The sequence below is a fragment of the Oncorhynchus clarkii genome, chromosome 3 (genome assembly GCF_045791955.1).
Source record: "Oncorhynchus clarkii lewisi isolate Uvic-CL-2024 chromosome 3, UVic_Ocla_1.0, whole genome shotgun sequence".
NCBI classification, from domain to species: domain Eukaryota; kingdom Metazoa; phylum Chordata; class Actinopteri; order Salmoniformes; family Salmonidae; genus Oncorhynchus; species Oncorhynchus clarkii.
In genome coordinates this window covers 78,610,129-78,623,327 of record NC_092149.1, presented here as the reverse complement: position 1 = coordinate 78,623,327, position 13,199 = coordinate 78,610,129, and the positions used below count along the sequence as shown (strand labels likewise).

The following is a 13,199-nucleotide window of genomic DNA, read 5'->3' as shown; positions in this document are numbered from 1 at the left end:
ACAGCCAAAAAGCACATGGGATCAGATATTTCATGCCACATTTAAAACCACCTTTGTTGGTTTTTAGACAGTTTGGCATATCTTGTTGCTTGCTAGCTACACTGTTGACAATTTTGACAAGAACATGTGTTAGTTAACTAGCTTGTTAATTGTTTACAATCAAATTAGGGAATGTGCTGAAGGCTAGAGGGAGATATAAACATTTTGCTTTCACCTTTCTGATCCTTCCATATCTATGAAGGCCAGGGGCCATTCTGATGTTTCGAGAGGTGTCAATTTTAGACTCTGCGCCTTACTCCCTCCCTCCCTTTTCTACTGTGCTGCTCCCTTGTGTCTTGTTCTTTAGATAACAGGTGCTGCTCTGGCCTCCATGACACCGTCTGAATACATCAGTCACAGATTGGGCTCTCACTCTCAGCCTGAGGTATTAGGGAGTTAGTGGATAAAGGCATTACTGTCTGAAAGGTGCTGAGCCAGGTGTGTGTGAGAGATACGGGTAAAGCGCTCGGGTCAGGAGGAGGATCTTGTGTCCTCTGTCCTGCTGCTGGCACGGCTCTCCTTTTCCTTTCTCTCCCGCTGTTCATCTTTCCTCTCATCATTCCTCTCTAATCCTCCCCTTTTACTGTTTCACTCCCTCTTTCTCCTCTATCACCTTTTATTCACACTTCAACATATTCTTCGTAATCTCTTTATCTCACACTATCCCTCCTTGCCCCCCGCTCGTCTTCACCATGCTCTCCCTCTGAGTGTCCTCGCTGTCGGCGACAGCCTCTCTCCCTCCGTTGCCATGGATTTGGGCAGCCTGACCACGGTGGTTGCCAACTCTGCCTACATAAGCGCCCGCGGCAGCTTCGATGGCTCCAACCCGGCAGCCTCGCGTGACAAGAAGTACCACGCCCGCCTCAAGCTGCCCCATATCACCGTGTGTGAGGGCCTTCAGGAAACCCTGGACCTAACCTTTCAGTCAGTCTGCGTGGAGCAGCCCATCGGCAAACGTCTGTTCCGCGAGTTCCTGGAGACGGCGCCCGAATACCACGGTCCTTGCCACTTGTGGCGGGACATCGAAGAGTACGACTTAGCCGAAGACACAGACCGGGCCCAGAAGGCATCTAGGATTGTCCAGCGTTACCTGGAATCCTCTGCTAAGCTCTACTGCCCCTTCCTGACCCCGGAGACTGTGACCCAGGTGAAGGAGGCACAGCAGGGGGCTGGGGACACCCTCTTTTCCCAGACACTGGTCTCGGTGCTGGGCTACCTCCAGGAAGTTCCCTACACCTTCTTCCTGGAGAGCATGTACCTGAAGAGGTTCCTGCAGTGGAAGTGGCTGGAGATGCAGCCCATGGACCAAGATTGGTTCCAGGACTTCCGTGTGCTTGGGAAGGGGGGTTTCGGAGAGGTGTCTGCCTGCCAGATGAAGGCCACGGGGAAACTGTACGCCTGCAAGAAGCTCAACAAGAAGAGGCTGAAGAAGAGGAAAGGCTATGAGGTGAATAGACGGGGTGGGAAGGAGGTAGTTTCTGAGGGTCTTTGGTGTGGTCCATCATCTCTAGTCATGTGATACTTCCTGTATGATATCCGAGGATATCCCAAGAGGAAATCAGTTAATTAGAATACAGGTCGCTTCTGTAGCCTATTAACGCTAGATCAAGCTGAGTCACAATGACTATTGACATGGCAGGGTAGTGCTACAGTGTGTGGCCAGGTGTCATACCCTCTGTGACTGTGTTAGAACCCCTGTAATCTTGAGTGAAACATTTGCCTCCGTCTTAGCTCTGTGTTAAACACAACACAGGGATATAGGGATTACGGAAAAGCTGTTCTCAATGGAACTGCTGGGGAAGGTTAGTCCATGTCCTTTACAGCTAGTACAATGCCCTGTTAAAATTCCCCCTTACTAAGGTCAATCGCTGATATGATTAGATAGGTCAAAGCAAGGAGTCCACATCATATCTTTCACCTATTCAGGTGTTTGGTCAGTGATTACTTCAAGGATAATTGAGCAGGGCCTACTGCTGAGATACTGTATATAACGACCAGATTGTCCCTCAGTGGAAAGATTTTGACTCGTCCTCGCTGCCTACCGGTATGAATTTGTGAGTGATGGTTGCTATTATCATGTTTGTCCCTCTACTCTAGGGGGCGATGGTGGAGAAGAGGATTCTTGCCAGGGTTCATAGTCGCTTCATCGTGTCACTGGCCTACGCTTTCCAGACCAAGGATGAGCTTTGCCTGGTTATGACCATCATGAATGGAGGAGACCTGAAGTACACACACACACACACACACCTTATGATAGATTTGTAACATGTTTGTTCCCATACTTCACATTTGAGTAATTTAGCAGACACACTTATCCAGAGTTAAGTGGGTTAAGTGCCTTGCTCAAGGGCACATCAAAATATGTTTCACCTAGTCAGCTTGGGGATTCGAACCAGCGACCTTTCGGTTTCTGTCCCAACGCTCTTAACCACTAGGCTACCTGCCACCCCAGGTACCACATCTATCTGGTGGATGAGAACAACCCAGGGTTTGAAGAGCCCAGAGCCTGTTTCTACGCAGCTCAGATCATCCAGGGCATGGAGCACCTGCACCAGAAGAGAATCATCTACAGAGACCTCAAACCTGAGAACGTGCTGCTGGACAATGAAGGTACACAATGAGAGGTGTGCATGTACAGACAAACACACCCACACGCATGTGATGCTTGTGTGATGTGACGCTGTCCGTATGTCCTTAGGTAACGTGCGTATCTCTGACCTGGGTCTGGCAGTGGAGCTGAAGGAAAACCAGACAAAGATCAAAGGCTATGCCGGAACTCCAGGTCAGTCTCTGGCTGCAGCGGTCCGACCTCATCTCACAATGGGGTTTCACGTTTAGTGTCTCCAAGAGGTTCCGTATTGGCTCTTGTGACTGTCCTTTTGATATCTGCCCCCAGGGTTTATGGCCCCAGAGCTCCTGAAGGGGGAGAAGTATGACACCTCAGTGGACTATTTCACCCTAGGGGTCACATTGTTTGAGTTTATGGCCGCCAAGAACCCCTTCAGGGAACGCGGAGAGAAGGTAACCTGCTCTATCCCTCCTCCCTTTCATCCCTTCACACTGAATGTGCACACCGGATAACAGTGTAGGTCGTCAATTCTGGTCGTGTAGAGCCACTGGAATCTGAAGGCTTTCGTTCCATCCCAGCATTTACACACTCGTCTTTGATTCTTCCTTCAAAAGCCATCATTATTTGAATCAAGGGTGTGTCTGTGCAGGGTTGGAACAAAAGCCTGCACACCCAGTTGGTTTATGGCTTTGATGTACTGTTGCTAACCTGTGGTCATCTTCTGGTCAGGTTGAGAAGGAGGCACTAAAGGAGCGCATCATGACCGGGACAGTGGTCTACCCAGAGACATTCAGTGAGAACGCCAAGTCCATCTGCTCTGCGCTGCTGGAGAAACAGGTGGACAAGAGACTAGGTTTCAAGGACGGGACCTGTGACGAGATCAGGACACACCCCTTCTTCAGCGCCATCCACTGGACGAGACTGGATGCAGGTACCAACTGCTATTTCTAAGTGCTAACTGAACCAAATGTTAAGTTGTGTTTGTGGGCTGGATTTGGGCCATGATAATTTTGCTTTGTCACACTCTACAGCTGCCACAAAGACAGACTCCCAATCAGAAGCACACCATCCCTTCTTCTGAAGTTCACTCAGTAAGAGTCTCTCTAACCCCCTCCCTCTCTCCTACAGGCATCCTGCCCCCCCCGTTTGTCCCTGACTCCAAGGTGGTCTACGCCAAGGACCTGGATGACGTGGGGGAGTTCTCCTCGGTGAAGGGAGTGGGGCTGGACGACCCCGACCGCGTGTTCTTTGACGAGTTCTCCTCTGGGAACATTGCCATCCCCTGGCAGGAGGAGATGATTGAGACGGGGATCTATGGTGAGCTCAACGTGTGGGGACCCGCAGGCACCATACCCAACGACCTGCGCAGGGAGTCCATCTTGGAACAGCCCAAGTCATCCACCTGCTGCTTGGCGTGATTGTCTCTTTGGAAACAGAGGACGAAGAACGGAGCTCAGACGTTCCGGATCAGACCAACCGTAGCTCTTTGAGGTTGTGTTTAGTACACGCGGAAGTGCTGCCAACTGAATATTTTTTTGAACGCTTTACGTTTAGAGTAGAACAACGAGAGAAACTGTAAAAAAGAAGAAAAAAACATACACCTCAAAGGGCATTGATGGGAAAACACCTGGACCCAGACAAACACTCAAGACAGTCCAGAACAGCAAATCAGGTTCTACACAATAACGTTGCCATGGAGATGGAACTCCTGAGTGGCATGGCATTCTGACTGTTCATTGGTTGAGATTGAGAGAGTGTTTCGCTGCTCTTAGAGTGAAACTGTTAGATGGACTTTGGACCTTTGTACTTCAGTTGGGCCCAGCAATAGATATTCTGTATTCTCAAAGCATACAGACAGATCATTTAGCAGCATCAAGATATAAGTGTGTGTGTGAGTGAGAGAAAACGAGATGCTTTCTGATTCTGCTCACTATAACACTAGTGAAATGTGCTAAGAAACATGAAATCTTGCAGTTCTCGAAATATGTCAATATACACTGAATCTACCAAACATCAGGAACACCTTCCCAATATTTAGTTGCCCCCCCCCCTTGCCCTCAGAACAGCCCCAATTGATCGGGCATGAACTCTACAAGGTGTCACAGGGATCCACAGGGATGCTGGCCCATGTTGACTCCAATGCTTCTCACATTTGTGTCAAGTTGGCTGGATGTCCTTTGGGTGGAGGACCATTCTTGTTACATACGGGAAAATGCTGAGCGTGAAAAACCCAGCAGCGTTGCGGTTCTTGACACCAACTGGTGCGCCTGGCACATACTACCATACCCTGTTCAAAGGCACTTAAATTTTTTGTCTTGCCCATTCACCCTCTGAATGGCACACATACACAATCCTTGTCTCAGTTGTCTCTAGGCGTAAAAATCCTTCTTTAACCTGTATCCCCCCCTTCCTCTACACTGATTTGAAGTGGATTTAACAAGTGACATCGATAAGGGATTATAACTTTGGAAAGAGCACTAGTTAATGTTTTGTGTACTCAGTGTAAGAGCTTACCTTCTTGAACTAGTCTGTTTTCATGTATAGTGGAAAAGGGTTTGGTTACCATTGTCATAAATGCAGGTGATACTGTCTCTAGTAGATGTCTATGTATATATAGTAACTTTCAGAATATCTGTGTTGATGCCAATGCAGACTATGCGTAAGTAGCGAGAAATGAACACATTTTTCACACTGTAGTGCAAAGCAAATTTTATTTACAAAACATTTGTCAATGTATCAAATGTATGAAAAAACATTGGTAGATAAAATTGCATTTTGAAAAGTCACATGGTTTAGATTCATTTTGGTTTCTGGGTTTTTTGCAGGACACGGGTTGTAAATATAATGTAGCTCACAGCAATGTCCTTGAAACCCAGAATCTGCTTTTGTTATCTGTCTAATAAGAATGTACCCACACAATGGGCTCCAGGCAGTCTGTAGTGAGCTCCTGTTTCATCCATCCCACAGTGGAGAACAATCTCTCTTATTTCTCTTTCTCAACACTTTTCCTCTGAGTCTCCTCTACTCCCTGGTATCTCCATTCTATCCCCTCTCCTCTCTTCACTCTCGTGCCGTGGCCTTGAAGATCATCACGTCCCCCTCCTTTTGCTCTGTCATCAGTGTTGTATCAAAACAACTCTTAAATCTCTCTGTGAACTTCAGGTCTGACTGGAACCTCACCTTATTGGCCCACATCAGCGTGGTGCCACTTCCTGGTTTGCAGAAGTGGTGCATGGTCGCCAGCAGCTCCTCCAGGTAGTTGTGGTGATACACTACATCGGCTGCCAGCACGTAGTCATAGTGACAGGAAGTGCTGGGGAAGTCTTTCTCAAGGTCGTAACCCCAGGTGAGGGCAGTCACCTGGGGCGTGTAGCGGCAGCGGCCCTTGGAGTTCCAAGAGAGGTTAAAGGTCAGGTTGGGAAGGATTTCGGGTAGGTCGGTGGCCGTTACCCAGGCACCTGTAAAACAGGACACAAGGAGAACAGTCAGGGAAATGGAATCAGTCTGTCAAACCATATCACCAACTGACAGACTCATCTAGTAGACTGGCCAATGGCCATTATACAGTTAGCCAGACTGAAAAAGAGACAGATGGACAGACTCACCCAGTAGACTAGCCACAATAGACAGTAAGCCTGTCCCTGCTCCAATCTCCAGTACCGCTTTATCCAGGAGATTCACCTGCTGCCGGTTATTCTCCAGGAACTGACTTAGAGCCACCGCCTACCCATACACACGCACAAACACATCATCACCAGCAGCAACCACATTATTATCATCATCACTGCGATCAACATCTACACACAATGATAGATAGAGCAACCCAGATCAGTCGATATGAATTAAAGGCCTAGTGCAGTCAAAATTCTGTTTTTGCTGTGTTTTATATCATATCGCACAACAGCTGATGAAACTAACACTGTAAATGTGTGCTGATTGAAACTACAATCTACGCGGGAGTTTCTGCTTTCCATGGTGACATCACCACGCAGTAAATTGGTTAATAGACCAACAGTGTGCCAAACCTCTCTACCAATAACAGCTTCCACTCCCCACGAAGACCACTACCAGACAGTCCTAGCTAAATTGTCGCAGTGTGACAACAAAAACAACACAGAATGGAATAAACAAACGTTTGGTCAATACATGGAATAAACAAACGTACAGTCAATAACACGAGAAAAATCTATATACAGTGTGTGCAAATGAGGTAAGAAATAACACAATGTCAAATACAGGCAGCCTAGTCAAATATAATTAACATACAACCACATTAACTGTTACTCTCTCGCAGGAAACCTTCACTCTTGCGCAGACATTTAGAAACATGACAATTTGAAAAATAAGCCACAGGAGTTTTTTTGAGTGAGAATAAAGGTGACTTTTGAGAAGTAAGACATGTATAAAAGCAACAGATACCATTAATAAGAAGGGGCTAGAAGCGTCTTATATGGTGAGCTACCGAGTGGCTAGGACAGGCAAGCCCCATACTATTTCGGAGGACTTAATTCTTCCTGCTGCCCCGGATATTGCTGGGACAATGCTGGAGGAAAAGGCCAAAAAAACTATACAGACAATGCCTCCATCAAACAACACTGTTTCACGATGCATCAGTGACATGGCAGGGGATGTTTTAAAACAATTACTGCTTTGCATACAAGCCAGTGAATTATACAGTGCCTTGCAAAAGTATTCGGCCCCCTTGAACTTTGCGACCTTTTGCCACATTTCAGGCTTCAAACATAAAGATATAAAACTGTATTTTTTTGTGAAGAATCAACAACAAGTGGGACACAATCATGAAGTGGAACGACATTTATTGGATATTTCAAACTTTTTTAACAAATCAAAAACTGAAAAATTGGGCGTGCAAAATTATTCAGCCCCTTTACTTTCAGTGCAGCAAACTCTCTCCAGAAGTTCAGTGAGGATCTCTGAATGATCCAATGTTGACCTAAATGACTAATGATGATAAATACAATCCACCTGTGTGTAATCAAGTCTCCGTATAAATGCACCTGCACTGTGATAGTCTCAGAGGTCCGTTAAAAGCGCAGAGAGCATCATGAAGAACAAGGAACACACCAGGCAGGTCCGAGATACTGTTGTGAAGAAGTTTAAAGCCAGATTTGGATACAATAAGATTTCCCAAGCTTTAAACATCCCAAGGAGCACTGTGCAAGCGATAATATTGAAATGGAAGGAGTATCAGACCACTGCAAATCTACCAAGACCTGGCCGTCCCTCTAAACTTTCAGCTCATACAAGGAGAAGACTGATCAGAGATGCAGCCAAGAGGCCCATGATCACTCTGGATGAACTGCAGAGATCTATAGCTGAGGTGGGAGACTCTGTCCATAGGACAACAATCAGTCGTATATTGCACAAATCTGGCCTTTATGGAAGAGTGGCAAGAAGAAAGCCATTTCTTAAAGATATCCATAAAAAGTGTTGTTTAAAGTTTGCCACAAGCCACCTGGGAGACACACCAAACATGTGGAAGAAGGTGCTCTGGTCAGATGAAACCAAAATTGAACTTTTTGGCAACAATGCAAAACGTTATGTTTGGCATAAAAGCAACACAGCTGAACACACCATCCCCACTGTCAAACATGGTGGTGGCAGCATCATGGTTTGGGCCTGCTTTTCTTCAGCAGGGACAGGGAAGATGGTTAAAATTGATGGGAAGATGGATGGAGCCAAATACAGGACCATTCTGGAAGAAAACCTGATGGAGTCTGCAAAAGACCTGAGACTGGGACGGAGATTTGTCTTCCAACAAGACAATGATCCAAAACATAAAGCAAAATCTACAATGGAATGGTTCAAAAATAAACATATCCAGGTGTTAGAATGGCCAAGTCAAAGTCCAGACCTGAATCCAATCGAGAATCTGTGGAAAGAACTGAAAACTGCTCTTCACAAATGCTCTCCATCCAACCTCACTGAGCTCGAGCTGTTTTGCAAGGAGGAATGGGAAAAAATGTCAGTCTCTCGATGTGCAAAACTGATAGAGACATACCCCAAGCGACTTACAGCTGTAATCGCAGCAAAAGGTGGCGCTACAAAGTATTAACTTAAGGGGGCTGAATAATTTTGCACGCCCAATTTTTCAGTTTTTGATTTGTTAAAAAAGTTTGAAATATCCAATAAATGTCGTTCGACTTCATGATTGTGTCCCACTTGTTGTTGATTCTTCACAAAAAAATACAGTTTTATATCTTTATGTTTGAAGCCTGAAATGTGGCAAAAGGTTGCAAAGTTCAAGGGGGCCGAATACTTTCGCAAGGCACTGTATGTGTTACAGCTTGGTGAGTCAACAGACGTGGAGGGCCTGGCACAGCTCCTGGTATATGTTTGTTACGTTTATGGGGGGTCAATTAAGGAAGACATCCTCTTCTACAAACCACTGGAAACCAGGACAACAGGAGAGAATATTTGAAACTACTGGACAGATTTGTGACATCAAATGGACTTTGGTATCAAGATGTGTTGGTATCTGTACTGATGGATGTGTTGGTGTCTGTACTGATGGATGTGTTGGTATCTGTACTGATGGATGTGTTGGTATCTATACTGATGGATGTGTTGGTATCTGTACTGATGGATGTGTTGGTATCTGTACTGATGGATGTGTTGGTATCTGTACTGATGGATGTGTTGGTATCTGTACTGATGGATGTGTTGGTGTCTGTACTGATGGATGTGTTGGTATCTGTACTGATGGATGTGTTGGTATCTGTACTGATGGATGTGTTGGTATCTGTACTGATGGATGTGTTGGTATCTATACTGATGGATGTGTTGGTATCTGTACTGATGGATGTGTTGGTATCTGTACTGATGGATGTGTTGGTATCTGTACTGATGGATGTGTTGGTGTCTGTACTGATGGATGTGTTGGTGTCTGTACTGATGGATGTGTTGGTATCTGTACTGATGGATGTGTTGGTATCTGTACTGATGGATGTGTTGGTATCTGTACTGATGGATGTGTTGGTATCTGTACTGATGGATGTGTTGGTGTCTGTACTGATGGATGTGTTGGTGTCTGTACTGATGGATGTGTTGGTATCTGTACTGATGGATGTGTTGGTATCTGTACTGATGGATGTGTTGGTATCTGTACTGATGGATGTGTTGGTATCTGTACTGATGGATGTGATGGTATCTGTACTGATGGATGTGTTGGTATCTGTACTGATGGCTCAAAAGCCAAGACAGTGAGACACAGTGGAGTGGTAACGCGCGTGCAAGCAGTTGCTCCCGACGCCACTTGGGTACACTGCAGCATCCACCGAGAGGCTCTTGCTGCCAAGGGAATGCCTAACAGCTTGAAATGTGTTTTGGACACTACAGTGAAAATGGTTAACTTTGTTAATGCAAGGCCCCTGAACTCTCGTGTATTTTCTGCATTATGCAATGATATGGGCAGCGACCATGTAACACTTTTACAACATACAGAAGTGCGCTGGTTATCAAGGGGCAAAATATTGACACTTTTTTTAAAATTGAGAGACGAGCTTAAAGTTTTCTTTACTGACCATAATTTCCACTTGTCTGACCACTTGCATGACAACGAGTTTCACACACGACTGGCCTATCTGGGTGATGTTTTTTCTCACCTGAATGATCTGAATCTAGGATTACAGGGAATCTCCGCAACTATATTCAATGTGCGGGACAAAATTGAGGCTATGAATAAGAAGTTGTAGCTCTTCTCTTTCTGTATTAACAAGGACATTTTATGATTGTTTGTGTGCAAGTGAACTCAAGCTTACGGACAATGTCAAATGTGATACAGTGAAGCACCTCAGTGAGTTGGGTGCGCAATTACGCAGGTACTTTCCAGAAACGGACGACACAAACAACTGGATTCTCGTTATCCCTTTCATGCCCTGCCTCCAGTCCACTTACCGATATCTGAACAAGAGAGCCTAATCGAAATTGCAACAAGCGGTTCTGTGAAAATTGAATTTAATCAGAAGCCACTGTCAGATTTCTGGATAGAGCTGTGCTCAGAGTTTCAACATTTGAGAGTGCGCTGACCCTGGAGCTAGAGGTGGTACGCAGCTGGAGGTTGAATGTTTGAAGGGGTATGGGACTATAAAAAATGTAGGCCCTAAGCTATGGATTTGACATGACTGGGCAGGGGCACAGCCATGGGTGGGTCTGGGAGGGCATAGGCCCACCCCACCCACTTGGGAGCTAGGCCGACCCACGGGGAGCCAGGCCCAGCCAATCAGAATTAGTTTTCCCCCACAAAAGGGTTTTATTACAGACAGAAATACTTCTTAGCACCCCCTGCTGCAGTGCCTTTAAGTTCAATCATCATGTTACTGAGTGTCTTTTGAACTCACCCCTGGCCAGACAAGGGCGCCATAGGAGTCCAGAGACTCTCTAATGCAGATTTCATGACCAGCGATAAGGAAAAACTCCTTCCCCAGGGTGTAGGAAACACTGGACTCCCTGGCCATCTGCTTACAGTCGGACACCACTGTAGAGGACAGGACCACAACATAACCAGGTACACTACACACCACACTGGACGGCCAACTGTTAATAACCAGTACTACACACAGTCGCAACATAACTAAGACTGACTGTTACACACAACAGCATCAGAACCACAACACAACCAAACTGGACTGCTGATATAATTGACCGTGACCACTAGAACTCATTCACCATTCCTTACCGTTAGGGTTAGGAAACCACTGCTTGCGTTCATCTTGTGTTCCATTTTCCATCACCTGTGGTCTCTCTTCTTCTTCCTCGTTCTCACCCGGCTCTCCGTCTGTCCTCTCCTTCCTGGGATCCTCTTGGTCTGGCTGTTTGACTGTAGAGGGGATCTCCATCGCCACAGAACACTGTCGACATCAGACAAAACTTGAGTTGACCTTGTGTGTGCGTCCATCCGTACATGTGTGTGTAAATACTGTATTGGTTAGGCTACATGTTACATGTGTGTAAATCCAGCCAAGGAATCTTGGCTATGATGAACTGGGCTCTTTTCCCTTATCTCCCCTGGGTCTGGTTGTCTGGGTTCGGGCCCAGAGAAATACTTATTTATAACCAACCATCAGCAGACCACTCGGACTCTGGAGGGAAATACCTGCCATAGCTTAGGACCCAAACCACTGAACGTCCTCAGTTCCATGCACTTAGTTTCTCTTCTCCACACACAATCACCAGACATCACATCAAACATTGTTAGCTAAGATGGTGTTAGTATTAGAAATGGAGCAGCATTAGTACCAAGGTTTTTACAGACTCAAATTATGCATTTCCATACAGGATTTTACCCCAGTGTTTTACCCCAAAGGCTAGGACTTTTCTGTTTCCATCTACGCGGGCCGGCACCCGTGTCTCACTGGGCCATGGCTCCGGCAGACCAGCTCTCAATTGGGGAGAAAGCCAGGCCACTGGTACTTTTCAGCTTGCATTTACATAACACTTGTTAACCGTAAACTTCAAGACCTTCTCACAAAGCAACTGTTCTGATTATGCAGAAGTTGTTGATTCTGCTCTTCACAAGTCCTCACTGTCAGCCCTAGCTATGGAAACACAACACAAGGGTGTGTATACGCTAGTGTAACACTGGTGCTACAGTAAAACAAACAGCAGAAGACACTGATGCAAACACATGAATAGACACATTGATGTTCACGGGGGCTTGCAGACTCATGCTCCAGAGAGATAAATAAAGTTCCATGGAACTGAACAGAATAAACAGGAGGATGTTGTATGTGATACAGACCTGTATGAGGTGGTTGTCTCTGTCTCTGTCTCTCTCTGTCTTTGTGACTGTCCTACTGCATCCTGTTTATACCTGGGCAGCATCCCTTCAAACACGCCCCCAAAATCACTGAGCTATAATAGAGAGAGAGAGAGGCAGAAAGTCAGACACACTAAGCTAGTATGATAGTGACAGACCGACAGACAGAGTGAGAGCAAATGAAATACTGCCTAAAGTGAAACTCCCTCTTTGATCCCACTCTCATGGAGCCAAGTAAAGTCCACATTTTCAGAGACGTGTGTGTTAGACTGAGGCTTCTGCGTGATGTGACACATCTGCCATAGTGCTCAGCAATAGCGGCTCTGAGTCAGAGCCCTTCACTGGGGAGACATGGGTCAAACAGAGCAGTATCATCGCGCCCACCCTGTTTGCTGTCTTCATTGCTGCCATCTTCCACCACATTGGCCAAGGCCTGTCCCAGGGAATTAAAATCATGTTCCGAACAAATGGCAGGCAGTACAACCTCAACAGGTTCAAGGTCAAAAAACAACGTCTTCACCATCATGGTGCTTCGGTGTCCTGACAACAATGCCTTTGCAGCACACTTCGAAGCAGACCTCCAGTGTGTCCTGGATGCCTTTGCAGCACACTCCGAAGCAGACCTCCAGTGTGTCCTGGATGCCTTTGCAGCACACTCCGAAGCAGACCTCCAGTGTGTCCTGGATGCCTTTGCAGCACACTCCGAAGCAGACCTCCAGTGTGTCCTGGATGCCTTTGCCAAGGCCTACAGGCTCCTGGGTCTAGCCCTGAATTTAAAGGAGACTCAAATCCTTCAACAAGCCCCCTACTCAG

At 46.2% G+C, this 13,199-nt stretch overlaps 2 protein-coding genes across 2 annotated transcripts; one reads left to right on the top strand and one right to left on the bottom strand.

The window, feature by feature from the left end:
• The first annotated feature begins 440 nt into the window (after nucleotides 1-440).
• On the top strand, nucleotides 441-5,394 carry LOC139405100 (rhodopsin kinase GRK1-like). Its single transcript, XM_071147561.1, has 7 exons — nucleotides 441-1,486; nucleotides 2,137-2,264; nucleotides 2,492-2,649; nucleotides 2,738-2,821; nucleotides 2,936-3,060; nucleotides 3,338-3,539; nucleotides 3,737-5,394. Exons 1-7 carry the CDS (start codon nucleotides 788-790, stop codon nucleotides 4,024-4,026), a joined length of 1,686 nt encoding a protein of 561 aa, XP_071003662.1. The 5' UTR covers nucleotides 441-787; the 3' UTR covers nucleotides 4,027-5,394.
• Nucleotides 5,395-5,477: 83 nt separating this feature from the next.
• Nucleotides 5,478-11,466, bottom strand: LOC139386105 (protein-lysine methyltransferase METTL21C-like). The gene is made up of 4 exons (XM_071131534.1): nucleotides 11,307-11,466; nucleotides 10,969-11,105; nucleotides 6,214-6,331; nucleotides 5,478-6,066 (listed from the first exon to the last, which is right to left on the bottom strand). Exons 1-4 carry the CDS (start codon nucleotides 11,464-11,466, stop codon nucleotides 5,669-5,671), a joined length of 813 nt encoding a protein of 270 aa, XP_070987635.1. The 3' UTR covers nucleotides 5,478-5,668.
• Between the last annotated feature and the right edge of the window lie 1,733 nt (nucleotides 11,467-13,199).

Bases quoted from the DNA above. Each gene is read 5' to 3' on its own strand.
- LOC139405100 (XM_071147561.1), top strand. From the start codon at position 788: ATGGATTTGGGCAGCCTGACCACGGTGGTTGCCAACTCTGCCTACATA. The intron at 2,265-2,491 runs GTACACACACAC...CTGCCACCCCAG, and splicing joins ATGAATGGAGGAGACCTGAA to GTACCACATCTATCTGGTGG. The intron at 3,540-3,736 runs GTACCAACTGCT...TCTCTCCTACAG, and splicing joins CTGGACGAGACTGGATGCAG to GCATCCTGCCCCCCCCGTTT.
- LOC139386105 (XM_071131534.1), bottom strand. From the start codon at position 11,466: ATGGAGATCCCCTCTACAGTCAAACAGCCAGACCAAGAGGATCCCAGG. The intron at 11,106-11,306 runs GTAAGGAATGGT...TGTCCTCTACAG, and splicing joins GTGGTTTCCTAACCCTAACG to TGGTGTCCGACTGTAAGCAG. The intron at 6,067-6,213 runs GTGAGTCTGTCC...CCTGTTTTACAG, and splicing joins TATTGTGGCTAGTCTACTGG to GTGCCTGGGTAACGGCCACC.